This window comes from Chelonia mydas, chromosome 10 (genome assembly GCF_015237465.2).
Source record: "Chelonia mydas isolate rCheMyd1 chromosome 10, rCheMyd1.pri.v2, whole genome shotgun sequence".
Lineage (NCBI taxonomy): Eukaryota > Metazoa > Chordata > Testudines > Cheloniidae > Chelonia > Chelonia mydas.
In genome coordinates, this window is record NC_051250.2 from 66,595,574 (window position 1) to 66,623,553 (window position 27,980).

General features: G+C 38.3%; 1 protein-coding gene across 5 annotated transcripts in view; it reads left to right on the plus strand.

Annotated features, from left to right (window-relative positions):
• Positions 1-27,980, plus strand: part of EFL1 (elongation factor like GTPase 1) — a 152,312-nt gene that overhangs the window by 42,607 nt on the left and 81,725 nt on the right. For 3 of the 5 annotated variants that reach the window (XM_043524610.1, XM_037911763.2, XM_043524609.1), the window contains 3 exons: positions 2,989-3,140; positions 4,209-4,384; positions 8,542-8,677. In XM_043524610.1, coding sequence (XP_043380545.1) covers positions 2,989-3,140; positions 4,209-4,384; positions 8,542-8,677 — 464 coding nt within the window. Of the gene's footprint in view, positions 1-171; positions 244-2,988; positions 3,141-4,208; positions 4,385-8,541; positions 8,678-27,980 lie in introns of all 5 variants that reach the window. The other 2 variants (XM_037911762.2, XM_043524608.1) reach the window with 1 other exon arrangement.

The window sequence follows — 27,980 nt, forward strand, 5'->3', positions numbered from 1 at the left end:
TGACCTATCTTTCAGTGAAGAGAAGTTGGTGGAGAGAGAACTGGGGGTGGGAGAAAAATCTGAACCGGTTTTAAGGTGACTAGGACAGTCTTATATTTTTGTTCAAGTTTCCGTGTGGCTTTTGCTTTATTTTTTTCAACATCAGATATAACAGAAACCTTCTCTTAACAGCAGTGTATTTTGCAGCATTAAATTTCAAAGCCATTCACCATCACGCATGGAGGACCTGGTATACACATCATGGTAATATTAAAAGCCATTTATATAATTCCATAAATGTACATGTTTACAAAATGCCTTAAACATGTTTACATTACTATTTGTATGTTTACAAAATGCCCTAAAGAGATTTTTCTTTGGAAAAACCAAGACGAGACATGCCTCAATAGTTGAGGAAAGGGAACGATTTATGAGGACAATATTGGAAGTACTATCAGAAGCTGTGAAGAAGAGGAAAGGTGATTAGTGGACAAGAAAAGAGAGAATCTTCCCGGCTTATGGGGTAGCAGGATAAAGACTGTGAACCACAAAGGAAGAGGAAAAAAGGAAAGAAAGACAATAGGATTTGAAGATGTACAGTCTAAGAGGAAATGAGAGCAGAGATCTAGGTGGGGGCAAATTATGCGAGGCCTTGAATGTGAGGAGGACTTTGAATTGAATGTTGTCATATAATAGGAAGGATGAGGGAGTTCTGTAGTGTTTTGTATGAATATTATGTGTACTTCATTTTACCTGTTTGATATTTTTTTTGTCTGACTTCATGGAGTTAAATCAAAGAAGGCTGTTAGCTGAAAACAAGGAGGAAATGAACCAATAACAGAGATAAGGTGTATCACCTGGGGAAAATACCAGCAGTCCATAATAGGACAGTGGGTTAGCTGTTTATTGGAAAATGCCTACTTATCTATCTACCTTCCTGTTTCCACCTGGCTGATTTTTTCCAGGGTCCTAAAATCAGATGAACACTAATCCCTTAAAAAACTCTGCCAAGAGAATGAAGGAGGTGGAGCTCAACCAGCAGCTGCTCAGGGGGAGAGAGAGAGTGCAGGAGGGCAGCCTGTCTCTCCCTGCCCAGAAATAGTTCTATACCTTGCTGAGTACTCTAGGGAGGTGGAAGTAAGGCATAAACTCCGTGTGATGTGTGTGAGGTAACTGGGCTCACCTGAGCTTTGAGGGAGTTTGAGTTTTGGGTGGGACCCAGACATGTAGATCTTTTGTGTCTTCACCCTTTTCTCTGTTTGCCATGGACCTCTGAGAATAGGGACAGTACATCTGTTTGGAAGGAGCTGTTTTGAGTCACTTTAATCAGCCACTAGTCACATGCTCCTGGATAGAAGCATCTGGCAGTTAACAACTAAAATTGGGCCAGCCCTGTTAACACAGTTGGAAATGGGGACTGCTATCCCATGATCCAGTTGGAGACTGATAGAACTGTGGGTTCTACCCTGAAAGAGGTGAAGGTAGCAAAACCTGTCATCTGAGGATGCCCTCATGAGAGATTACAGGGAGGTATAAAGTACCACTTACCCTGTAACTCTGGTGGTACAGTGGGAATAGGGATGGTTACAACCTAATGAACTGCAGAGTTCCGCTCTGGAAGGAGTTCAGGCAGAGACCTGTCACTTGGAAACAGTGCTCATGGAGCAGATCACAGGTACACTCACAGATGAGCCATCACAGAGGGGAAGCTAATGGAAGGTGTTCTGGGAGCAACTGTGGTTGGACTGAAATTAAGTGTTTATATGGCCTCCACATATTTGAGTGCCTCATATCACAAGTTTTATTTATGGCCAGATTTTGAAAAATGCACAGATAATTTAAAAGTAAATTTAAAATAAGCCATTGACATGCAATAAAAATGTCTGAGAAAAATTTTATTATTGTATTTAGAAGGAATTCTACCTATATTACCTTTTGGAAGGAATTATGCTGCTAAGGAAAATAAAAAATGATAAAGATCAGGTTCCCTCAGGGCTAGCTAATCTTGTTGTTAAGTTCTTTAAATCTGGTTTTTTTTCCCTGGTCATTCTGCTTGTGACTTAGTACATTTGTTTTTGTTTGAAATATAGGTTGTTTTTGTTTTTGTTTTTGTTTTTGTTTTAAAGAAAGGGAATATTACAGTTCTCTTTGGCTGTTTAAACACAATTCCTTTGCTCCACAAGACACATAAGATGCAGTTATTTTGGATAGGAATTAATTTTGATTAGTGTAAGGTAGAAGTAACCAGTGAATTGGTGTATGAAATACAGGAAGTAAAATCCTGGTTCCACTGATGTCGTTGGTAAAACTGCCGTTGACTTCAGTGAAGCCAGGATTTCACTCTGAGTATTTGTTAGGAATTTTTTTTTAAGCTGTTCCTTCACTGTTTCCTGTTCAGCTCATTGAAGTAAATGGTTTCACATGCTATTTAGGGTAGATACTAACCAGCTTAGAGGGCAGGTAAACCAAACAAAATCTTTTCTCTGCTCTGAGTAGCTTCCAATATTGGCTTAGAGAAATAAATTTAAATGCCAAAAATAGTACAAGTAATCTAAAATGAATGTATTCACTGATAGATGGTAATTTTTCTTGCAATTTGTTCGAAGTTAGTGTGGTATAAATATTTCTAAACTGCACACTTACTCCATTTTATTCTCCGCTACTAGTGTAGCATACTAGCTTGTGATTCTAGTTATCATGACGGTTATCAAGTCACTATTCACCAAAAGAGTGATAATTCTCAGAACAGTTACACATGTGATGGGTTTGTTTTAACACCACAAGTATCAGCAGAAATGTAGCATAATAGATTCTTCCTGGATGTAGCAGAAGAATGGGATATTTTATTACTGCCCTAAAAACTGCCGGAAATACTTCACTAACAAACCTTGAAATTTTTTGGGAAATTTAAGTTGTTTTGTCTCTCTAAGACATAATATTTCAGTTACTTTGTATTTATTGGAAAATGAATGGTATTTCCAAATGTTAATGATTTCAAATGGAATATAGGCGTTTAACACAAGAAGAAATTGCTCAAAGACGTGAGCTTGCAAGACGAAGACATGCAGAAAAATTGATAGCCAGTCAAGGACAAGAGCTACCAGAACAGGCCCTTTCTGGAAATGAATCTGAATTGACTGTGAAGACTGGTGAGACAAAAGGTACAGTATTTCTCAGGACTATCTTTTGTCATCCATTTTTCTCATGGGGAGATACTCTGCTTTTATTACAGTAGTGCTTGGGGATCAGCTGAGAACAGGACCTGATTGTGCTGGGTATGCACTGTACAAACATAGAATTGGAGAGACTACCTCCCCGAAGAATTTACCATCTAAATAGACAAGACAAAGGTATATATACACAAACAGAGTGATGGTTTGCAGATACCATATTAGGTATTTGTTTCATTTTTTAAATGTTCTAGATGTGGGATTAACTAGATGGAAAGACAAGGGAGGTGGATAAGAGGGTAGGGCAGGGATGAAAAGGGAGGGAAGGAAAGAGAAGAGCCTCGAGGCCAGGTGGAGTGAGGATGAGGTGAAGAAGAGTATAAGGGAAGGAGTGGGAGGGGTTGGAGCAAATAACCAATCAAATTAGTCAAGCGCTATTATCTTTAACCTGAGTGTGGTTATATGTATATAGCCTGTTAAGTATGCATGATGGACTTTTAAATAAATGAAAAGGTTAATCCCTAATGGTAGTGGTGTTACTTACAGACTGTCTCCACCAATCTCCTTCACCTCCCAAAAGCATTTAATTTGTCTATTTAAAAGAACATCTGGTAGGGACATTTGGCTCCGTGGTTCTTAGTAATGTTTTGTCTGAGGGCTTGTCTACACACACTGTGTATGCCTTCACCCCCAGTACAACCCCCCGGTGTGGGCACAGTTATTTCAGTATAAAGGTGCTTCATACCTGGATAGAGATTCCTATGTGGGAGGGGAATAAGCTATGTTAGTGTTAGGCACCTTTATCCTAATATAACTCTGCCCACCATAGGGGTTATACTGCTAAAACTATTCTGATACAAAAATCTTGCCCCTAACCTAAATGGTTATACCAGAACAAAAAACGTGTGGATAAGACCTGACTCTTGAGTCATAACAGCAGTTCCTTGCTTTCGCCTAATATTTCTTCATAAGTGACTGGACACTTTGATTCATTATTATTTTTTCTCAAGATGGTACAGAAACTGTTTTTACATTTCATTATTCTTCAACTTTGATTAGGTGATGAGCAGGAGCTCACTAGTCAAACAGAGAGCATGGCCCCAAAAACTGTGAAACAAGAAGCAGACAAAGAGTCTTTCATTGCTTTTGCTAGAGTGTTCAGTGGTGTGGTGCGAAGAGGGCAAAAGATCTTCGTTCTGGGACCAAAATATGATCCTGCTGAATCTTTGAACAAGGTAAGAGGTGATAGTAAAATGTTAACATAGTTTGGGATTGTTTCACAACATTGATAACTTAAACAGCTTTTTAAATGCTGTTCACCAATTAATAATTTCAGGTAATTTTTTTACAGAAAAGTCAAAGTGAGTTAGGAAACTTAATTACCAAAATTTTACTTATTATTTTTTATTATAACAAAATTAAGCATTATGTGCCTAGTCATAGATTGTAAAATGAGGGGCTATCAGTCTCACTTGCATTGTAGTTCTGAGTGGAAATTTGATAAAGTAAGTATTGGTGGTTTTGTATGTCTTGTGTCCTGTTTTAAGAGTGTATATAAAATCTATGCATAGTGTGTGTGTTACATTAGCTATTTTTTCATGTGACTTGTAATAATGTGACTATTTTAATCAATTGGCTTGTTGTCTAATGTTGAATGTTGTTGTATGTTGTCTAAATGCCAACTCATTGCTATCACTTAAGTTTTGGAGGTTTTAAATCAGGATTTCTGAACGTTAATCTATGAAAGATGGGATTTTGCCTAGTATGTAAGAGATGCCTTTTTATGGATATGTGATTGGGTCCTTGTTCTTATGGGAGACACAGACTATGCTCTAGGGTAGGGTTTATGTAGTTATTCCACAAAGATCTACAGCTGTGATTTTATTTTATTTTTTTTAATTTGTGCTCATCAATTCATAATGGATCACCCTTTGATTTTACTGGAAAAAATCAGATAATAAACCTTAGCTTGATGACTATAACAGTTAGCCTTTTCCAGATGTTAGAACTAAGCCAGTAGGGTAGCTTAAAGGACCTGCAAAGGATTTCAAAGAATTTGAGCCTGTGCCTTTTTTAGCTGCTTCATAATGATAAAGAGCCTGAAAATTTTTGTGTAAAGTTTTTTCATTTTTGGTGTTTTTTACCTTTAGGAATATCAGACAATTCAGTTCTCATCATGTCTAGTTTTGCTCTGGCTAAAAATTCTTTTCTCAGTTACTCAACTTCCACTTTTTTGACTTTGGTAAGGTCATTTAGTTCACTAGTTCTGCAGTCATCTCAGAGTCTTTCAAGCTAGACAGAACCTGAATTTTTAATGTAAAATATAAGCAGGAAGAAAAAAGTTGTGTGTGGGAGGTGAATATTCTGAACTTTCTCTGCTTCTTTATCAAGATAGAACATAAGTCCAGGTTCTTTTTTCTTTGCGGGTCACCTTTATGAGGAGGAAGGGACAGCTGACTAATTAAAACTTAATGTGCACAAAGTATCTTGGTTTAATTTCAGGCTAGTGAAGAGTGCTCAGTTTTGTGCAGTGCTGTGCTTTCAGATGAATGCATAAAGATTTGTGATAAATGCATACACTTCAATAAATTTTGGTTGAATTTAATATGAAATTCGGAAAGGTAAAAATAGAATTTGATGTAGATGTTGTCATACAGAACACACACAGGCACTGTCTGAACACACACTTGCACATACACAGAATTTACTTAAAACATATTTATTTACTGTTAGCTTCAGTGAATTGCTAGAATCAATATTTCGGTATGCAAATTCATATTTTATAATTGGATTGTGACACACAGGCACAGACAGAAGAACTGACCTAAGTTTTGAATGCAGAATAAATAAAAAAAACTACTTTGTAATGGGTAGCATCTGTTGGGGGATTTTTTTTGGATGCTGTAGCAGGAGGTTTTAAGTTAGTGTGTATACTAAGTAAGTATTATGATGTTTCTAAATTCCTTTTTCTGTTAAATTATGCCAAATTGATTTTATTGTTGCTTTTTCAAAAACATCTAAGATCTTTTTTAAGAGGATCACCTTTTGGCTTTGGATATCCAATAATGTGCATCTGACTAAGCTGCCTTTGAGGGAGGTATGAATGGCTTTCAGGTCATCAGTGCTGTGATCCTCCTTCAGTGGCATAGATGCTCATTGAGAGGAAACTAGAGGAGTCTCCCACACTTGCATTCTTTCTTGTATTCCTTCCAGCTCTTCACCTTTCAAAGCCAAACTGTGCTCCATTTCCTCTCACCCTCCACCCTGTTTGCTCATTAGCATTTCCCCATCTCCTAGCAGGGAGCATGATGACATGTTCCTTAGAAGGCATTCCGAGAGGCTTTGAAACTCTGGAAGAGAGCCCAGTTGATTTGTCAGAGTTTTGTTTCTGATAGATGTCTGCTCAGCTAGACAAGTTAGTGAACTTTAATTCCTGTGCTGCAATCGTATTTTTTACTTTGGATAAGGTAGTGCCGGGATTCTTCCACACTGTCACCAAAAGTCAATTCCTTGTATTTCAGGCATGACAAAGCCTTTTACCCTATTTTGTCCTGTCCAAGTAAGACTTAAGAAGCCAGGAATGTTTGTACATTACTAGAGCATGATTTATCTTAGGAAGGTTCAAGACCGTAAATGTCAGAAAGTATATTCATTCTGCACAAGGGCTCTGCCAAGTCTATTTTACCTAATTGGATAAAATAATTCCTCCGAGAGGCTTACTGCATTAGTGGAAAGGAAATACTAAAATCTTTGAGATCAGTCTACTAGATCAATGGTCTCTTCTAGAACAGAGAAGGTGGACACATGTTTTTTGGTATTTAATGTAACTACTTGAGCTTCATTTCATGCTTTAATGCATTATAGAATTAGGCCTGAATTTTCAAAAGTGACAGCTAATTTTGGTTGTTCAGTGCCAGACAGCTATAGCCTAATTTTCAGAAGTGCTGAGCTTTTGAAACTCATACTGACTTTAACTAAAGTTGGAATTGTTAGTGCTCTGGACTTACAAAACACAGGCTTTACATGACTGAAGTTAGACACCCAAAATTAGAGGTCACTTGAAAATTTGGCTTCTGTGGACATCTTGCAGTGCATTGTTAACACTAATCCTTCCCTTCTATTTCATAAATAGTGTCTGGACTGACACAAAAGATTGAAGAGAAAATGTGAAACTTTTCCTATTTGGTAACTTTCTTCTTCAGGATCTTCTAATTCAGTCCAGACTACGAGGAGTCCGGTGGTACCTTAAAGACTAACAGATTTATTTGAGCATAAGCTTTCATGGGTAAAAACCCCACTTCTTCAGTCCCTATTCAAGCCCAAATTAATGGTGTTAAATTTGCAAAACAGCAGAACTAAAATTCATTTGCAAATTGAATGAATTTGGGCTTGAATAGGGACTGGGAGTGGCTGGCTCATTACAAAAGCAGCTTTGCCTCTCCTGGAATTGACACCTCCTCATCTATTATTGGAAGTGGACTACATCCACCCTGATCGAATTGGCCCTGTCAACACTGGTTCTCCGCTTGTGAGGTAACTCTCTTCGTGTGCCAGTATATTTATGTCTGCATCCATAATTTTCACTCCATGCATCTGAAGAAGTGGGGTTTTTACCCACAAAAGCTTGTGCTCAAATAAATCTGTTAGTTTTTAAGGTGCCACCGGACTCCTTGTTGTTTTTGTGGATACAGACTAACATGGCTACCCCCTGATACTTGAGTCCAGACTCCATTACTCTGACACCCTCTATATCCTTATAGTCTAATATCATGTTGCAAGTATGCTGCTGTGAAGGTGTTCTTTGACTGTTTTTGAAGTTTCAGCTGACTGTGTTGAGCCAACAATCTCGTTACATATATTTAGAGTTAACGTTGTCAAAATAGTTTGAGTACTGTCTCCACTGCTAACTCCGATATCTAGACCATTAGAACTCAAGAAAATGATTAGGAAGGAAATGTTTCCCTTTGCAGGGGAAAATACTAGTTAATGAATTGTGATAAATTTTGGCTTTTGGTATTTTGGAACTGTGTTCATAAAAGCTAATTTTTTACTCATGAAAATATCTGTGTTACCCTTAAAATAAAATATGTTCGGAGATAAAAATTAATAAAGGTAACAAATCACATTATACTCTTGCTACTATGTCATTCTAACAGTAATTTTTCATGGGTTCCCTGTATGAACTCTGTTTCCTCACAAGTTTGATTTAGAAATCAGTGTTAATCAAACTATTTTATCAGAATTTCTTCTGACAGATAACTTTGTTAAACTAAAAATGCTTTAGGTATGTATTTGTTTTCAGTTCTGAAGTTCTAGAGTCACTTCAGAACCAAGTTAATAGCAGTTATTTAGAGATAAATATCCAGCATTGATTATTTTTCTCTGTATCTAGTTACCGTCAGGTTGTTCTGCTGCAGATGATCTGCCATCAGTACCTCACATGGCTTGCTGTACATTAGAGAATCTCTATTTGCTGATGGGAAGAGGACTGGAGGATCTAGAAGAAGTGCCTTCAGGCAATGTTCTAGGTAGGACTGTGTTAATGGTTCAGTTCATAGAGCCTTGAATCCTGAGGTCATTCAGTATATAAAAGATGTAGAAGTCCTTCAGATGTGATTAAAGTCCATAAGAAATAAATATTCGCTTAAAACTTTGAACTTCATGGTTTAAGTGAATTGAAGATGAAAAAGGACTAGGCCATTTTAATTGCAATATTTGTGTTGTGGTTTGGTAGCATCGAGAGGCCATTATCAGGATTGGTGTCCATTGTGTCAGCTTTTGTATACAAATCATAAAATTACATATTTCTTCCCCAAAGTGCTTACACGCATATTGTGATGTCTGTTTGATACTGGTTGCTAAAATCATATCATCATTGACTTTTTTGAGGGGGTAGGAGGGTAGTTAATCAATATGGTATTTGGAAATAATTGTGATTTTTAAGGTTGATTATCTCTCAACCTGTCAATACCGGAAATACTTTAGAGCAATACAGATTCTTCCCAACCACTAAACTTTTCAAATCCTCATCTCAGACCAGTGATAGCTAAGAAACGTTCTTATGCCTGTGACAAATTCTCACACTTCTCCCCCTGCCCCCGCCCTTACCTCTTTGAAGGATAAATAAGTTGCCCTCATCCTTTTGTTCTGCTCTATACTGAATGTTCCGTGCTGAACATTTTGCTTTGGTGCTTCAGTTACTGACCATTTCCTGCTACTTATTTCTTTTATTAATTATCTTTTTACCTCAAAAACAGCATTTTGTTCTTATGATCCTGGCCTTAATTTGACATTATATTTATGGTTTTCCTTCAAAATTTGCCTGCATTATAATAAAACTTAGCATTTTGAAATCTATAAATTGATTCATATGAAATGTAAAAATACGTTTCATATTGTGAATATAACACAGCAATCTGGTATGGTCAGTCTTCTGTATATATTACTAGAGTTGTATTTTTAAAACAAGGAAGTTCTCTGACATAAAAATTAGTACCCATGTTCAAACTGTTATGTAGTATTATTGATTCAACTAACTTTTCATTATTTTGTAGCTCTTGTGTTAACCAGCGTCAGTAAAATATCAGTCATATTTTTGTAATAGAACCTTAAAGAAAAATAGAAACCAGTTTATAAAAATACCCATATGATACTTAAGAGTGTGGCTTATATATTCCAGATGTAAAATTCTGTCAAAAAAACAGATAAATACTTCATATGGTTAGCTTGAACAATTCATGATTATTTGGTGACTGTATTTTGTATAAACAGTAGAAGGTTCACTTTGTGTGACTCATGAAGCCCAGTAAATATAGCACTTCTCACATTTGACCTCAGCTACAGAAAGTAGGAAGTCTTGAAGTGATTTAGTATAAAAACAGCTCATGGTCTAGAAGTGAAACTGTTGATGATCTAGCATTTAATACCAGTCAATGTTAATCTAACTATGGTTGAAAGTGATGAAATTAGAAGTGGCTAACAGTCTCTTAATATACATCATCTTTTTGTGAAAGCACACATGTATTTCTAAAAATAGATGTTTGCTAGCTTCTCATAAAATCTGCAGGAAATTAAATTAAGTTTCCAAATCTTTAGACCTATCATGGAAACTTAAATCAGTTCCAGATGTTTTTAAGTCATTCTCCTTTAAAGTGCTGCAGAAACATCCTCAGACACAATATATTAATCTTTTGTCAGTGTTGAGAAATTAATGAATACCAATAAACTGCATTTTTGTCCATACTTGTCATGATTATGTATTTTGAGGACCATTTAGTGTAGAGCTAGTAAGTAACTTTCCTATGTTGTGTAGATACTTAGTCATATAATAATGTAAAGATGGTGTGTTAACTGTTTCAACTAAGGGTATATTTCAAGGAATAAATGTGTCCTACTAAGTCTAAAAAGCTTCTTTCATGTAAAGCAGTGATGCTGTTCCCTTCCTTATTGGAACATTTCCTAAGTATCAGATTTCTCTAGTAAATGATAGCTGAAATCCATCATTTGTAGAAGACATTAGCTAATCCCGTTTAATATATTTTTGTCCTTTGCTGAAACGTGGTGATAGAGTTAGTTGTTTGCCTTTCAAATGGACATTATAGTTATGGCTTACACATCATGGTATATGACACTTTCTTACCAAGACCTACACAATACCCTATGGATCTGTAGTTAAGAACAGTATATTTTAATACATTTAGTGTAAAACAAATTATTCAAAATTACATGAATCCAGTGCATTTGAATAAAGCACAATCATCTAAATGAGAATATAGACTGAAGCAGCTTATGTTATATGCTATAGTTTACTTCATACTTCCCCAAAAAACTGACTCTTGAGCTGAAGACAAAGGGAAGGCAGGTGTGAACTGACTGCTCTTCAGATTGCTGCTGGGAACAAAGACTCAGAGTGGACAGAGAGCAAATGGAGCTCAGATAATCAGGGCAAGGTGAAGCCATGATTTCTGCCAGTATGAATTCTGTCATAAACTTACCTTTCTCATGCTAACCTAAAGAATTCCAGATTTTGCATTACAGTGACTGTTAAATGCTACCCAGCTTTTTAAAAGAAAAAAAGCCCTCTGTACATGTTGGGTCAGGTGCTAGAAGAAATAACCCTGCTCCAACTTTTTGTGTTGTAGTGTGTTCCTTTTTAAAAATTAAAGAAAGGTTAGTATATACTGGCTCCAGTAATCTAGGCATTTAACCATGCTAATCACTTAGTATCACATTCTAATCACTGTGTATTGCCTACTGTCTAAATCCTCAGCAGCTGGTGAATGTGAGGCTATGTCTACACTACGGACCTTAAAACAGCACAGCTGTAATGTCTCCCGTGTAGCTGCTCTTTGTTAGCTGGAGAGACAGAGCTCTTCTGCTGGCATAATTAAGCCACCCCCAACGAGCGGCGTTGGCTATGTCAGCAGGAGAGCCTCTCGTGCTGACATAGCGTGTCCACACCAGCACTTTTGCTAGTGAAACTTAGGTCGGTCAGGAGGTGTGGTTTTTTTCACACCCCTGACTGACAAAAGTGGTAGTGTAGACCAGTGGTTCCCGAACTAGGGGCGCTGCTTGTTCAGGCAAAGTCTGTTGGCCCGCGCAGGTTCCCGCAGCCCCTGTTGGCCTGGAGCAGCGAACCGTGGCCAGTGGGAGCCGCGATCGGCCGAACCTGCGCATGTGGCAGGTAAACAAACTGGTCGGGCCCTCCAGACACTTTTCCTGAACAAGTGGCGCCCCTAGTTTGGGAACCACTGATGTAGATAAAGCCTGAGTTTATTTGCAAGCGTCTTCTGTTAGAGCTTTGTACTGGATCTTAAAGTAGCTTGAATATGCTAGGTTGCCCTTTTTCAGTTAAAAATAAGTGGATAAATATACACCCGGTATATTTTTGATATTGCAGAGAGTAAACGGAATGAGTATGAAATATTTAAAAGAACAAAACCACCTCTTTAAGTGTTGATCTGACCCATAAAAACAGTCTATTATAGCTGTCATTGCAATTTACCGTTGTGCAGTAGGCACCCTTAGAAAAGTTTGCTGGTCTGAAAGTCTGCTATTTCCAGAAAATTCCTAATTTTTTTTTTTTAAGGAATATTTCTGAAATCAAAAAAACTCTTTCAAAATCTTGGAACTTTATTAAGTTCACCCATTGCATAATGAGCATCTGGATATGCAATTTTTTAATTGAACTGAAGTGTAGATCCTTTCAGAAATATGAAACATCCCAAGCTTTGTCTGGATTTTATGAGCAAAATTATTCTCCAGTAGCATAAGATCAGAATTGGCACTAAAGCAATTAAGGCTGTTAGCCAAAATATATTTAGTGTTTCACACTTCTAGCACACTTACATCTGATCTCTGAGTATATTGACAAATGGGTTTGAATTAATACTTATCTAGAACATGCAAACTGAAGCATCAGTAGTAATCTGATGTCATTTTAAGCATTTCCAAAAGAGTTAAAAGCCCTATCTGTCTTCTAGTTCATTTGTTTCTTTTCTCTTCCCGTAAAGGTACATTGTTAATTTATGTAGCTTGAACAAACACCTTTTCTGACTTCTCAATGACAGAATGCAATATCTTCCATATAAAAGGGAACTTGTAATAATTGCTGGTGCTAGTCTTTTATGATTGCAGTTAATAACAGTGATTTCTGTTTCAAAGCCAATTTATCTTTCAGCTTCAAAGGATGCATAAGTGCTTTCTCTCCAGCCATACAAGGAAATTACTTGTAAATTATGTAGTAAATTAAGGAAGCTGAGTTTTACCCTTTGTAATTAAATTTTTGCCATATGGAATATAGAGTTAATCATGACTGCCTGTTTCTCTTTTTAAAATTTTACTGTATAGTTTTTACTTTTTCTGCTATAGGTTGTATCTGATTGAATTCTAACAAGTCACAATCTCAGCCACGTCCTAATGTGCAGCCTTGCATTACCTTTTGGTTTCTAATCAGATGTAATGGCCAAATAAATTGTTTGATGTGAAGGTATATAAATGAAGATGGAGAAAGTGTTCACCTATTGGTCATTACGTTCAACTTACTTTTCCTTGACAAATTAAGATTTTTATAAGTGTTTAAGAATCTGAGAAATTTGGGGTTGATGTCTGTAATGTGCAAAAACTTCTTCCTAGTACTGCAAGGAACTTTGCTAACAAGACAAACTTGTATTCAAATAACAAGAAGGTTATGAGTTACAACACAGACAAACAAAATCAAAGAGATTCAGAGTTAGGACTGAAACACCATTCTCAATCCTTCCCTAATATCTATAAGTGTTGCAGGGAATTTCAAGAGGTAGGCAACGTATTTTCGTATGCTATTACGTAGAAGTAGAAGGGTATAAGGAGTGAGATTCCATTTTGCTTTTGTTAATTTGTATTAAACCTTACGTCAAGAATGTTCTGTGTATATTTACCATTCTTCATAGACCCTTTCTTAAAAACTCTTAAACAGTAGGCCTATTTCTGTGCATAATCTATCCTGATAGAAGCAAAATACCGTTTCCCTCAGCGTACCCACCTGCAATTTGCAATTTCAGTTCTCCAAAATCTATTGGATGAGTTATTGATTTCTGCACTGTTTTCGGTTAAGAAATTAGTTATATCTTACAGTCGGAGTAAATAAAAATGTTTCTGGGGTCTCTTGGATAAGAGTGTGGTCATTTTGAACTACTTGCTTATCAGGAGCTCTGCTTTCTTATGTGGAATGCTCTTTGGTAACAAAAGCATTTGATTTGTAGATTCTGTGAGCTTGTCTATATAGCGTGTTAGTGTGCACCAGGTGGGGTATAAATTCCTGTGTGTGCCAGTGTGTTGAACACTAACTGGCCATGTGGAATCTGCTGGAACACACTAAAAGTTCCCTAATGTGCATTGATGATTGCTTGCTTCAAACAGGGCTACATCTATGCGCATTAAGGAACTTTGTACGCCAGCAGGATCCATGCAGCCAGTTGGTGTGCAACATGCTGATGTGTACTAACTATGTAGACAAACCCAGAGATTTATATGCACTAATGATTGATCTACTCTGTTAGGTTTACAACAAATGTGTATGTGCGAAAAATTTCTTTTGTCAATAGTGTGAGTGCTACTGTAATCAGTTAATTACTTTTCATCTTTCTCCTCTGCACTTACTTCCAGGAGAGGCTCTGTGCCAGCAGTTAGATATTAAGATCCTACTTGTACTCTCTTAAATTTACAAAGTCCTCGGAAAAGATTTGGAAAAATGCACTTAGGAGTTATCACTGTATTAGAATACACATGTTTTCAGGGCTATTGTAGAAGCATGATTTAGTTGAGACTGTTGGCTGAAAAAGCTAAGAGCCATTGAACTGAAGTATGGAAAAATTCTTTAAGTTGGGCTGAGAAAAAGCCTTGACCGGAATCCTAAGACACTGAAAAATATCTAAAAACATAACATATATAACCCTTAAAGTATTGTCTTATGACCAAGAGGTAGAGTGATTTGGATTCTAAATCTGTCCCTTATAAATAATTAAGGACTTATTCAGTGCAAGATGTTTTAAGATCCTGTAGCCCTTTTTGTTATAGCCACTTTTCCACAGATATTTCTTGATTACCTCTCTTCTTTAGCCCCTAATTTTTAAAGGACAGGGCAGTTTTTACCTGACTGCCCATATGCCCTGTGCTTATCATTGTAGTATGTATTTTCCACTTCCCAGAAATTTCTTCTGAAGGTTAATTCTTATTTCCACATAACAAATCTTTTGACTTGACTTCTTAGTGCTCTGAGCCTTTTTCTTAGGAAAGAGCAGTCCGTATCTCTTCTATGTAACGCATGCCCTGAAGTTTTATCTGACCCATAAATAGCGTCAGGGAGTTAAAACATTATTTTATATTTTGATTGTTGCAGCAACAGGTGCCTGTAAGACCACTGTAAGTAGATTTTAAAAAATGTATTTTTTGCCGCATCATTTGGCCAAACACCCCCATCCTAAATATGTTAAATGTCACTTTGGCAGGAGCATAATGACTTCTTGATGTGGGGCACCGGTCATTCAAATTGAGAAGGTGGCCACTTTGTCTTCTGGATGTGGATTTATCCAGCTTTACCAGTTGGACTTGTCAACTTCCAAGAACTTAATTTAGCTGGAAAAAGTTTCAAGTGGCACATTAAAGTTTTTCCTCCTTTTGTACACTGCTTGCTACATCACTTGTCAGTCCCTGCTGTCTCTGATAGAATGAGAGAGTCATAAAACAAGGGTGATAACTCTGTTGGTTAAAATAGTTTTTCTTCTGCTGCATTCTTCCCTTCCCCTTTAAGACATGCTGCTTATTGAGAGAGATTTAATGCACTCGTTTCTTACTTTCGAAGTTTTCTGACAGGAAGTTGGTTGGCTAGTACTTATCCTTGATGGATATTTTCCTTTCTGGTAGATGAAGTAACTACCATTGTCAGTCTTCTGTCTCTTCTAGGATGGGAGAAAAGAGACCTCTGACAAACAAACAATTACTTATAAGCAAGGTTCCCTTCTGGGTCTTTGACCTTGCAGAGTTGCATATAGAAAACTATGTGTATGCACAGTTGTTTTGAATAGCCCATTTCCGCATCATCTTAGTAGGCTTTTGTTTAATGGTATTTAAACTTTTTTTTTTCTGGAAATCTGTTGTGCATATTCACCCAGTGAGAGGGAGACTGAGGCCTCCTTTGGTTTTATCCTGATTTTTCTCCTCAGGCCCTAAAGGTTGACTGACCCTCTGGCCATCCTATAAAACTTACACTTTTTTCATATTCACCTCAAGTAAGTTTTTTTCCCTTTATTTTTAAATTAATATTTATTCACACTTTCCCATTCTTCCAGTGGTGATGCCTGCCTGTCTTATAGTATAGCTAGAAAGGTTTAGGTAACTAAGACATATTCAGCCATAGCTGTTTCACCCTCCCCCAGCCCCATGAAAGCTGTTGTGAAATCCATTTGAAAACACTTGAGCCCAAATGGTCCATGAATGTTATGCATAGAAGTTTTTTTTTCCCCTTGGATCAGTTCAGTACTGATCCACACTTCTGATAAGGATCCCCATTAATTTCAGTGTATTTATTTCTCATAGGTAAGACTAAGATTCAGTCATAAGTATTGTTAGTAAAAGTCATGGACAGGTCATGGGCAGTAAGCAAAAATTCACAGCCCATGACCTGTCCATGACTTCTACTATATACCCCTGACTAAATCTTGGGTGCTCTGGGGCAGAGGCTCCCGGGGGTGCCGTGAGGGTTCCCAGGGGCGCCATGGGTGCTCTGGAGCAGGGGCGGCAGCCTGGGGACACTGCTGGTGCTGGGGGGGTGTTGGCCTGGGACTGCTGCTGGTGCTCTGGGCAGGCGGGGAGGGCGTGCAATCCCAGACCGCCACTGGTGCTCTGGGCAGGAGGGGAGGGCGTGCAGTCTGAGACCAGCACTGGTGCTTTGGGGGGAGGGTAGGGCTTGCAGTCCGAGACCACTAATGGTGCTCCAGGGGGTGGGGAGGGAGGCGCATGGTGGTCCCGGAAAGTAACGGAATCCATGACCTCTGTGACAGACTCGCAGCCTTACTCATAGGCAAAAGAGGAGGATAGTTTTGTGGTTAAAAGCACTGGACAAGAACTCGGGAGGTCTGAGTCCAGTTCCTGGTGCTGCCATAGACTGTGTAAATTTAGGCAGGTCTCATAATCTTTCTGTTCCTGAGTTCCTAAAATGTAAAATGAAGTTAATAATGCTACTTTCCTTCATGTTGTAGGGATACTGTACACTCATGAAAGTTTTGAGGGGTTGAGTCACCGTGGTGAGGAATACCATAGAGAAGATTATTAATTAAATTGAAATAAAAATTGCACATTTATGCATTTTATAAATAAAATGTTTTCTTTCAAATTGCTGGTCCTGCAATCTCAGTCTGGAACTTGAAAGTCCAAATATTCAGAAAATTTAGGTATGCTATTGTGCGCCTAATTTTGCATCCAATTAGTGGTTGTATCTACAGATGGCTAAATGAGCTCAAAACTGGATACTTAGCTGCCCTCGCGTATATAATGTGTGCAGTCTCAATAACCAAATGAATAAATTAAATGTGTCCTGATACTTATGCCTTTAAATATTGCTTTTTAAAATATTTGCAGGTTATCTTTTATAGCTGTATGCCTAAATTCATCCTGAACTGACTCTGCAAATGTAATTTTATGCTCCTGCATATTATGGTGTAGGATGGAAGTGCTGAGGTATCTTGAACTATATTTTCATAAATGGTGGCAATATACAGGTAATACGAAAGGAAAAAAAGGGTATTTGAAGATCCTAGAACATGAAACTGTTTTCTTAAAAATCTAGGCAGAAAAACTCTTAATTTCTACCAAATACAAAAGCATTATTTTAGAATAAAACTGTGTAAAATTCAAGGACCACCACCATTTCATCTTGATAAGTTTCATATTAAAACAACTGAAGAGCAGAATTCAGGACACTCGTAATCAAATATTTACTATCACAGTACTATCATTTACACTGGCATCATCTGGTTGCATGAATGTAGTGAGTTCATTCAGTCCTGGTGTCAAAATTCCTCCTGTCCTGTAGGGGATTTCTTTCCTTGAAGGATGAATTCCATTCAGAAAAGTGACTTCTTGTTTAAAAACACATTGTCTTCTTGCAGGACAGAGAGAATTTTAAGGGACATATACTGAATGCAGGAATTACATTTTTTTCAGTGAAAAGTCCCACTCCATCAAAACACTTAAGAATGTGGGTGGGAGACGGTTCAATATTGTCATTCTGGTTTTGGTGGAAAAGTTTAAGCACAGAAGGCTTTGCAGCTACAGATGGTCAGGAATGTTTTGACAAAACATTTTTATAAAAAAAAAAAATGCCAGTTTGTTGAAACTGAAACTTTTTGAAGAGAATTACTCAACTAGATTTGTGTGAGGAAGGTTTCTCCAGTCCAGCATGAAATATAGAGGGAGGTTCATAGAGTCCCAGCAAAAAGGGACCATTAATCTGACCTTCTGTATAACATAGGTTAGAGACCTTCCCCAAAAATAATTCCTAGAGCATATCTTTCAGTTATTCAATCTTGATTTTAAAATTGCTTATAATGGGGAATCTGCCATGCCTCTTGGTAAATAATTTTCCTCACTGTTAAAAAAATGTTACACCTTATTTTCAGTCTGAATTTGTCTAGCTTCAGCTTCCAGCCATTGGATCATGTTATCTCTTTCTCTGCTAGATTGAAGAGACCATTATCAAATATTTGTTCTGTAGGTAGTTATAGACTGTAATCAAGTTACCCCTTAGCCTTCTCTTTGTTAAAATGAATAGATTGAGCTTGAGTCTATAACTATCATGCATGTTTTCTAATCCTTTAATCATTCTTATGGCTCCTCTCTGAATCCTCTCCAATTTGTCAACATCCTTCTTGAATTGTGGACACTAGAAAAGGACCCAGTATTCTAGCAGCAGTCCACCCCAATGCCAAATACAGAGGTAAAATAACCTCTCTACTCCCACTCGAAATACCGCTGTTTATGCATCCAAGGATTGCATTAGCCCTTTTGGCCACAGTATCACACTGGGAACTCATGTTCAGCTGATTATCCACCCCCAAGTCTTTTTCAGAGTCTTTGCTTTCCAAGATAGAGTTCCCCATCCTGTAAGTATGGCCTACATCGGGGTGGGCAAACTACGGCCCACGGGCCAGATCCGGCCCCTCAGGACTTTGGATCCGGCCTGCGGGATTGCCCCCTGTGGTGCCGCAGGCCCCGCGCTGCTCTCAGAAGCAACCGGCACCATGTCCCTGGGGCCCGGGGGGGGAGAGGGGCGGGGCACAGGGCTCTGTGCATTGCTCTTGCTTCCAGGCACCGCCCCCCACAGCTCCCGTTGGCTGGGAACAAGGAACCGCGGCCAATAAGAGCTTCGGGGGAGGTACCTGGAGATGTGGCAAGGGCAGCGCACGGAGCCCTGTGCCCCACCCTCCCCCAAGGGCTGCGCAGAGACATGATGCCAGCCGCTTCCCAGAGCAGCACTATATGGGGCCAGGGCAGGCATGCAGGGAGCCTGCCCTGGCCCCGGCGCAGGCTGCTGCCACCCCGGAGCTGCTTTAGGTAAGCGGCGCAGGGCCGGAGCCCGAACCCCTCCTGCACCTGGCCCCCACAACTCCCTGCCCTAAGCCCCCTGCCTGCACCTCGCACCGCCCTGCCCTAAGCCCCCTGCCTGCACCTCGCACCCCCCTGCGCTGAGCCCCATCGCACACTGCACCCCTCCTGCATCCCAACCCCCTGCCCTGAGCTCCCTCCCGCAGTCCGCACCCCTCCTGCACCTCTGCCCTGAGCCCCCTCATACACTCCACACCCCTCCTCTGCCCCAATCCCTTGCCCTGAGCTGGTTCCTGTGCACCCCAACCCCCTGCCCCGGCCCTGAATACACCCCACCCAGATGTGGCCCTCTGCCCAAAAAGTTTGTCCACCCCTAGCCTGCATTCTTCCAGGTCATTGATTTAAATGTTAAATATTGTAACACCAAGAACTGATCCTTACTAATTTTATATCATTTTAGTTTTTTAATCAAACTGTTGTGCAATACCAAATCAAACACCTCACCCAATGTCTAAGTATCTTATATCAACAGTGTTATCTTTATCAACCAAACTTGTAGGCTCATTTAAAAAAAAATCTATTTTCATTAAACAGGATCTATTTTCCGTAAGGCCATGTTGATTCACATTAATTACATTACCCTCCTTTAATTCTTTATGAATCCAGTCCCCTATCAGCTGCTTCATTTTCTTGCCCAGAATTGATCTCGGACTGATAGGCCTGTAATTACCTGGGTCATCCTGTTTATCCTTTTTAAATATTTTCACAACGTTTGCTTTCTTCCAGTCTTCTGGAACTTCCCCTCTGTTGAAGATCAACAGTCACAGTCCACCGAGCGCCTCAGTCAGCTCTTTTAAAATTCATGTATGCAAATTATCCAGATCTGCTGATTTAAAAATGTCTAACTTTAGTAACTGCAGTTTAACATCCTCCTGAGGTACTAGTGGAATGGGAAGAGTGTTAAAATATGATATGACTACATCATCTGTTTTGTTTTTTTTTTCCCCATGCATGGACTCAGAGAGAGAGCCACCCCCCAGAATAGCCAGTAGTCTGGGCACACTGCCTGATTCAGAGCAGTGACTTGAACCTGGGTTTCCCACATCCCAGGTGAGTGCCAAAACCATGCTACTGGCTATTTCTGGGGTGGAAGGCTTTCATGTTTTTTCCAAAACATTTTGAAAGGTCTCATTTTTTGTTCTGATGTAAAATGGAAACAAATTTTGAAATGTCAGTGGTTTTTTTTTTCACCAAACAAAAATCTGGTTTTCCAGCCAACTCTATTTGTTGCTTTTTCTGAAAATGGTCAGAATCTGGGATTGTCTAAGCTCCTCTGGAAGTTAGTTCCACAGCCAGATCCTTTCAACTGATAATACTTTGCATAAGCACAAAGTCAAATGGAAAGAAACTGCATGGTTTTCATTATACTCTTCCTCAACTATATTGATACAAGCAAACTTTGGAAAACATTGTAAGGCAAAATAATTAGCCAGTAACTTAAACCTACTTAATTTTGTTTTAATTTTAGATACTTTCATTGGCTGTGCTCTAAAATTTTAGATATCTAAATCTTTTCAGTCATGTTTTCTTGCCTATAATTTTACTATATAATTCAGCATCTTGAAGGGCTGCCCATTTCTTTATTTTTATTACACAAATAAATTTCTTACTGGAAAACTAGGCCTTTAAAAATGCAAAAAGTTTAATTTGAGAATCATAAGCATATGCCAGCTATATCTTAACTGTGCAAACAGTAACTCTTTTTAGAATATGATGCCAAGACATCTTTTGCTTGAGGTAAATATGTGGATTAAATTAGACTAGCAAATAATGATTTAAAAAGAAAAATAGCTAGCCAGAAAACTTCCTGATTCAGTATGGAGTCTTAAATATAAACATTTGTTTTACATTATGTTGTCATATAACATGTATTTGCCATTGTCTATGAAGCTAGCCAATCTAGAAAGTGTATTTTTATTGAATTTCATCACTAAGCATCTTGCTGCATTTGAGGTATTTGCAACACAAGAGGGCTTCATTGTGCCCCTGTCACACGCTGAGAATCCATACAGGTATTGTCCCATCTTATATGGAAGTATCAACTGACTGCACCATACGTGACCATTTTATGGTCCTCCTCTGGTCTGGTAATCAGTATAGGAGAGAGGTCCCTTCCACCTCTTGTCAAGCTTGCCCCTTCCACTTCTTGTTGAGAGATCAGCATGTGAGGAGGATAGTTGTGCTATGTTTCATTCCAGCTGCAAGAAACAGCAAATTTGCAGAAAAGTTAATGCAGCCTGAGACTCTAGTAAATTATGATGATAATACGACCATAAAATATAGACTGCATAAAACAGTACAAAATGTTTCCTTTCAATTGCAGGAATCATGAAATTGGGGCTTGGACATGGCTGCTCATGTTTTCATTTTTTCTCATCCTGATTGTTAGGGTTGGGCTAGCAGGTATCAGTAAAATTTTCCAAGCCCTTTACGGTTGGCACTTTGTGGAAAATAGTTTATTAGTAGCCATCTTACACCTTCTGAAAACAATATATTGTCAACCCTGCCCTCAGAGTAATAAAGGAGATCCCTGGACTATATTCCAGTTGCATTATAAGTTTGGGTTAAAACATACACACTTTATGGGTCTAACTCCAGGACAAATGCCCTTACTGTCAACGCTAATTTACAGGAGTTGTGGATTATCCCATTGTGCCTGCTCATGGCCCCAATAGTCGAATCAGAGTCCCAGAGCATAATTACATAAGTTTCTTTCTCCTCTGTTGTTTTGCCTGTTATTGGGAAAGATGATATCATTAGTCTTAAGAATCAGAGCCTTCAGAAATGCTCTAGAGCTGGTGAGAAAATTGACTAATTGATGCCTGTGGTCACACCCATTGTTCTTTGCAAAGAGATTGTGGCTAGCTTGCCCAGGCCTATGGTCACCTTCTCAGGAAAAACAGAGGATGGCTTATCTACCTGTGTTATGTTCTCTAGTTCATCCTTGAGAATATCACACTTATTTGGCATTTTGGCTGATTTTGTACCCCTGTATGGTCTCCAGCTCTGAGAACCCCAGAAATTTTTGGCACAGCTGGTAGACACTGTTAAAAAGATAAGAGCATTTCCTCCTCCTCCTTCAGCTTCCTTAGAATGTAGAGGCACAGTTTATAGGTTGTTCCTTGGCCTCTTCCTCTACTCCCCCTCCCCACCACAATGCAACACAAACCCTGACTCTGTGTGCTATCTTGCACATTGTCCCTCTGCCTGTCCCTGAGTTTGCCCCTTCCACCTCTTTCTGTTCCTGCTTTTGTGTATGTGTGGCCTTTTTTGTAGCTGTGCTATAGCCTCATCAGCCAGTGTGGAGTTGAATATAAGATGTACCTAATGAGTTATGTATATCCTGACAATACCTAACTTCAAAGTGTTCCTTGGCTCCCCCACATCAAATTTGAAAATTCCAGTTCCATTCCTAAACACTTGGCCAGGTCCTGAGTATCCCAAAAATAGGCACGATCATTTATGGATCCCCATAGATCCTGGGAACGTACAGTGCCCATCATGTGAAAAATCACTGAAGCACCCAAATAGAAGTCAGATGATTTATTAGGCACCTAGATGGTCATTGAGGTGCTTAAATTGTTTTGAAAATATTGGCCTTTTTTCTTAAAAAAAGGAGACAATTAATATTTTGTAATAAACTCCGAAATGGTACTTGGGTAACATCTCACCACACTTTTTAGATTTTTTGTAACTGACACTGCTATTCTTTCCCAGTGCCCTGAAAATAGTAGTACATTAGGATAGCCCCTGCTTTTTAAAAAATCTCTTTGTCTCCTCCTGGCTACAATAGCCTCTACACATAACAGCCAGGCATCTCCCACCCTGGAAACATCTGCTGTACTAGGGTCTTGTGCTACCATTGAAGCTTCTACACCAGAGGTATTCTCAAGGAGGGTCTTATGGCTACAGAGTGAATCCCTTTGAATTCCTCCTCTTTGGTCACTAGGAGTGTTAAACTCAGCACCTATTAATACTACTTAAATTCACTCACAAAAAAGTAAAACAGAAAACGGTATAAATGAATAATTCATTACTGAAAGGTTAATAGATTTAATTTAAATCTCTTATGCAAAACATGTAAGTTATCCTGTTGGCTGGGCATTCTTTATTAAATACATATAACTGGACTGATGAAGCAAGTGCACAAATAAAGACATTAACAAAATACAACTAAATTTCATTTCTACTATGAACACAGGACTGCATGTGAAATTAGTTTTAAAAGCAATATTTGCCAGGTAGGAAAAGACCTTTAGAGAATGAAGAAATTTTGCTTCCACGAGAGTAGGGAAAACAAAGGAGAGTAAGATTATTATTTTTTAATTACCCAAAGCAGATGATCATAAACATTTATAGTTGGAGTGAGTTAAAAGTATTTTTAGGAAGGGTTTGTCCAAATCAGTAATTGCTGCTATAACAGGGCTAATATGATTTATAAAGCAATAGTAAGTTCTTTTTGGAGTAACATAGTTGGAGAAGCAGGGAAAGATAATTTGTTGGTTTCTATGTCAGAACATGTTTGTTTCTCAGCAAGACAGAAGAAAAGTACAAATAGAGCCTGGTAGATTTGTAACCCTTGTTTTGATATTTTTGTGATTGAAGAGCATAAAAATAATTTAGTCAGCTGTCCCCTAGGTGACAGTTAAAAATTAGATTCTGATGTTTGAAGAGAAAATAAATTTGGCTCACAAGCTCAGAGGTTGTGCAAGGGCATGCCCACATGAGGAAAAACAGGAAGCTACTATGTGCATCTGCTTCTTAAAAGCATTTTGGCCTGGAATTTATTTTTCTTACTGCTGTCCTTTAATTGGAAGCAAAATGCACTTTTTTTCTTCTTTGATGGAAGAAAATAAGTTTGTCATCTCTTTGATTCAGAAACAGTTGTGTTTGTGGTGATGCATAGGATTTATTTTAAGCAGGCAAAAAAGTGCTGACTTGGTATTTTTGTGGTGAATATGGAAGTCACAGTAATGCTTCATAGACTTCAGAATGCATGCTGTATTGCCAAGTGATTTAGGCTAAAGGCTGATTACAAACAAAATAACATATTTCTGAAAACAGAACTTGACACTTGTAAATCGGTACCAAATATTCAGAACCTCATTGCTATCTATATATCTGTCTAATTGTTGATCTTTTTAACTTGTATATGTACCTCGTGCTAGCAATTTTTGCTCATACAGTTAGCTCACAACAAATGTTAATTCAAGGAGCAATAACTTAAATACTTAGTGTGACTTTGTTCTCCAGGGGAAAGTGAGTCACTTCTCTCAGTTGCAGCATGTATATCAGCGTACGTAAATTGAAGGGTTTGCTGTTTACAGTTCAGAACAGCTTTTGCACCCTGGAATTCAGAGAAGTACATGTACTGTATTTTCTGCCTGATATACCACAGTGATGTTCGGCTGTATGCTGACATACTAGGCGATAATCAGTACATTCTTATAGCTGTTTATTGCAGTGGGGTTGGTATATTGCTGAGTAAGTTTTAGAGGGAAACTCTTGCTAACTTCTAGAATTGTGTGACTTGTTACCTAACTAAGATCTGTTTTAGACACTCGTAACAGGCGAGGTGATTTTCTGATTCTTTCCTATGCAGTTATTTGGACATGTGAATTTTTTTGAACTGTTCTGAAAAACTAACAGAGTTTATTTCTTTAACTTGCTATTACAGGGGAAAGGATCCTGTTAAAATCAGAGGACTAGAAGTCACTTCTGTTCCCATTTCTGCCACAGACTTTCTGTATGGCTGTTGGCAAATCACTTGACCTTTCTGTGCCTCAGTTTCCCCCATGTGAAACAGTCATTCTTGCTTCTCTCATGTGGCTTTGCAAGGCTTAGTTGTTTTGTAAAGCACTTTAAGATTCTGGAATTAAAAGCCTTTTAGAATTTCACATTACTAAGAAATCTGGAGTCGCCATAATTATGGATTTACTTTACTGGATAGCCAGTTTTTTTGTTGTTCTCTAAAGGTAAGCACAGGATGCTATAGGCAGTACGTAGAGTGGGGTATAGAGTAGTATGGCTATGTTCATTGCAGGGTGTCTAGCGAGTATTTTATCCCTTTGGGATTTCTTCTAACGATTTGGGAGCTTTTCATAAGTAGCCTCTGCTTAGAGCTAAGAGCAGCTGCAAGCCATGATGCCATTTTAAAGGCCCAGAAAGGCTTTCTAGGATCAGTGCCAACTAGCAAGCCGTTACCACCTTCTGTGAAAGCCCTCGGAACGTCCTGCTGTTACACCAGCCTTTTATTTCTGTGCAAACATTTGGTGGACTAATTTTGCTCTCTGAAAATGTGATATGATTGTAAAAAGTAGCCAACTTAAAGTGATTTCGACTGTATGGAGTATCTTGACTCAGCCTCGATTAATGAACACAGGAGGGCAGTCTTTCTCAAGAATGTTATTGAACAGAGGGGAAAACAGTAAAGGAAACAAAGAAAGCTGGAACCTTTGTCTTTATTTCTATAATATTGACAATTTTTGCTAGTAGCTGTTTGCTGATTACAAAAACAAGAAGCATAGCATTTTGAAGAGGTGTATAACATTGACAATATTACTGGGTTAAAGATACATAATTGAATAGATTTTGTTATTTAATGGGCTGTATCTCTGTTAAGTATCAAGGCTATCCAGTATCTTTTCATGTCTGTTAGCCTCCCATTTGAGTACAGTGTTTTTATAAATATCATGAAACACTAAATTGGTCAAACTGTAATATATTCTCATTGCTGTTTTGAACCAAAGGAATAATCATAAACCTATCATTTGAATCCAGTTTGCCTTTTTCTTAGTGCTTTATATTAATGCCATTGTCTCAGTTGCATAGTTGTCTAGTGCAGTGTGCTCAGTCATTGTTCAGTTAAATTATTGTTCTTTGCGTGCTGATAGTTCCAAGAAGCAGGCGTGTCACGTGTGTTGCTTATTGGGCATTGTTGCATAGTATAGTACATTGGTAATAAACTGGTATCCAGTGCAATTAGAAATGTATTATGCTTATCAATTAAGTTTTATGCTTCCAAGCAACTGTCTGCTTCTACCAGTGCTGCATATTATTGTATTGATGATCTAATTTCAAAGGGTTTTATTTTATAGACTCCATTGCAAAAATGAAGGAACAGGTGTTTATTACATTGTGGTTGTACCTAATGTTGACATATTATTTGAATGTAAGATATCGGAGAGGAGGAAATGTAAGAGGTTTTGAGAGTCAGAGGCATAATGCATGTCTCTAATAGTCTATTTCTTCTATATCTTTTGTACAGTAACAATGTGAGTATAACTTATTTTACACTAATGTTTTTGAAGGTTATCTACAGCTGATGTAAGTTGCTGACTTTAAAAAAAACTTAATGAAGTTTAAGTAGGGTTGTGTATCACATTTCGAGAGCTTTTAGGAAATTGTGTAGTTTTTCTACAGTCATGGGCCTTCCCTGTTTAAGATTACTAAAGAAAATACCACGTCAATTTAGTAATTTTTTTTGTGAATAAATGTTCATATAAGTTTAATTTTGTTAGCCACCTGGAATATTCTAGTTTTGCAATTTACAGCTATCCAAATTTTTATAAGCACTGCTCTAATTTTCCAGGCTCTTGTGATGAGGTCATAAAAACTTCTTATGTTTCAGCTCTGGGGGAAAGCTTTTTATGCATTACTGTTTTTTTAAATAAAAAAGCTGTGTAGGATAATTATAAACTTAAGTAATATTACTGTTCAAATGGCCAAAGAACTTTTAAATTAGTTCTTCCTGGCTGTTGGATTATAATATGCAAAAGTTAAAGTTAGTAACTTTTAAACTAACATAAAAATACCACAAAATATACAGTGGCAAAAAATTGTTAAAGCTAAGGATGCAAATTTTTATGATTATATAATACTGTAATGTAAGTAGGATTTGAAGAATCAACTTGCCTAGGGCAAGTAATAATCTTTCCTGGGCAAGTGCTATCATCTTCTGCAGAATTTGAGCTTTCATTTAAAATAATATATTTCTAGGTAACCTTCCTTACATGAACCAAGTAAAAACTGATATTGTGGAGTCTGTGTGCAAACAGCTCTAATGCAATACTGCTTTGAGCTTTTTCTAGCAGCAGAGTGAAAACTGCCTGGGCTTGCCACTGTTCACTGCTGTTACTCATATGCCTCTGGGCAGCAGTGAAACTAACAAGAATCAGCTCAATTACACACCATTGCTGCTTAGGAAAGCTGGCAGCAGAGAGCACTGCAGCTACTGCAGTGGAGAGGACGACTCCAAAACTAGACTTGGGAGAGGTTAGAGTAGCAGACACTCCCTCTGCCCACCTTGCTGCAGCAAGAGAAGGTTTTGGAGAATTGGGCTTTCAGATTCTCAGACTCCTACCAGTCAAAGGGCACAAAAGGTGGAGTCCTGAGCAGGACTCAGGGACAACCCCTACAGAGGATCCCAGTACACTATCCTTTCCCAGCAACTGCGGAGGAGGTGGGGAAGAGAGGAGGGGAGAATTGGCTTCTTACCTAGTCATTGCCTCTGCACACTTGGTCCTTGACGTTTCAATACCTGTGTTGATTGTAGGTTTGGTCCTCTGGTTCTAGCTGTCTTGTAAAATTTCAGAACCCTTTGTATGACTGCCTGGTTGGGTGTGAGTGCCTTTTATATCTGAGAATAGTGATCTTTTCCATTATCTGACAGTCATTTCCTTTGGCTAATCC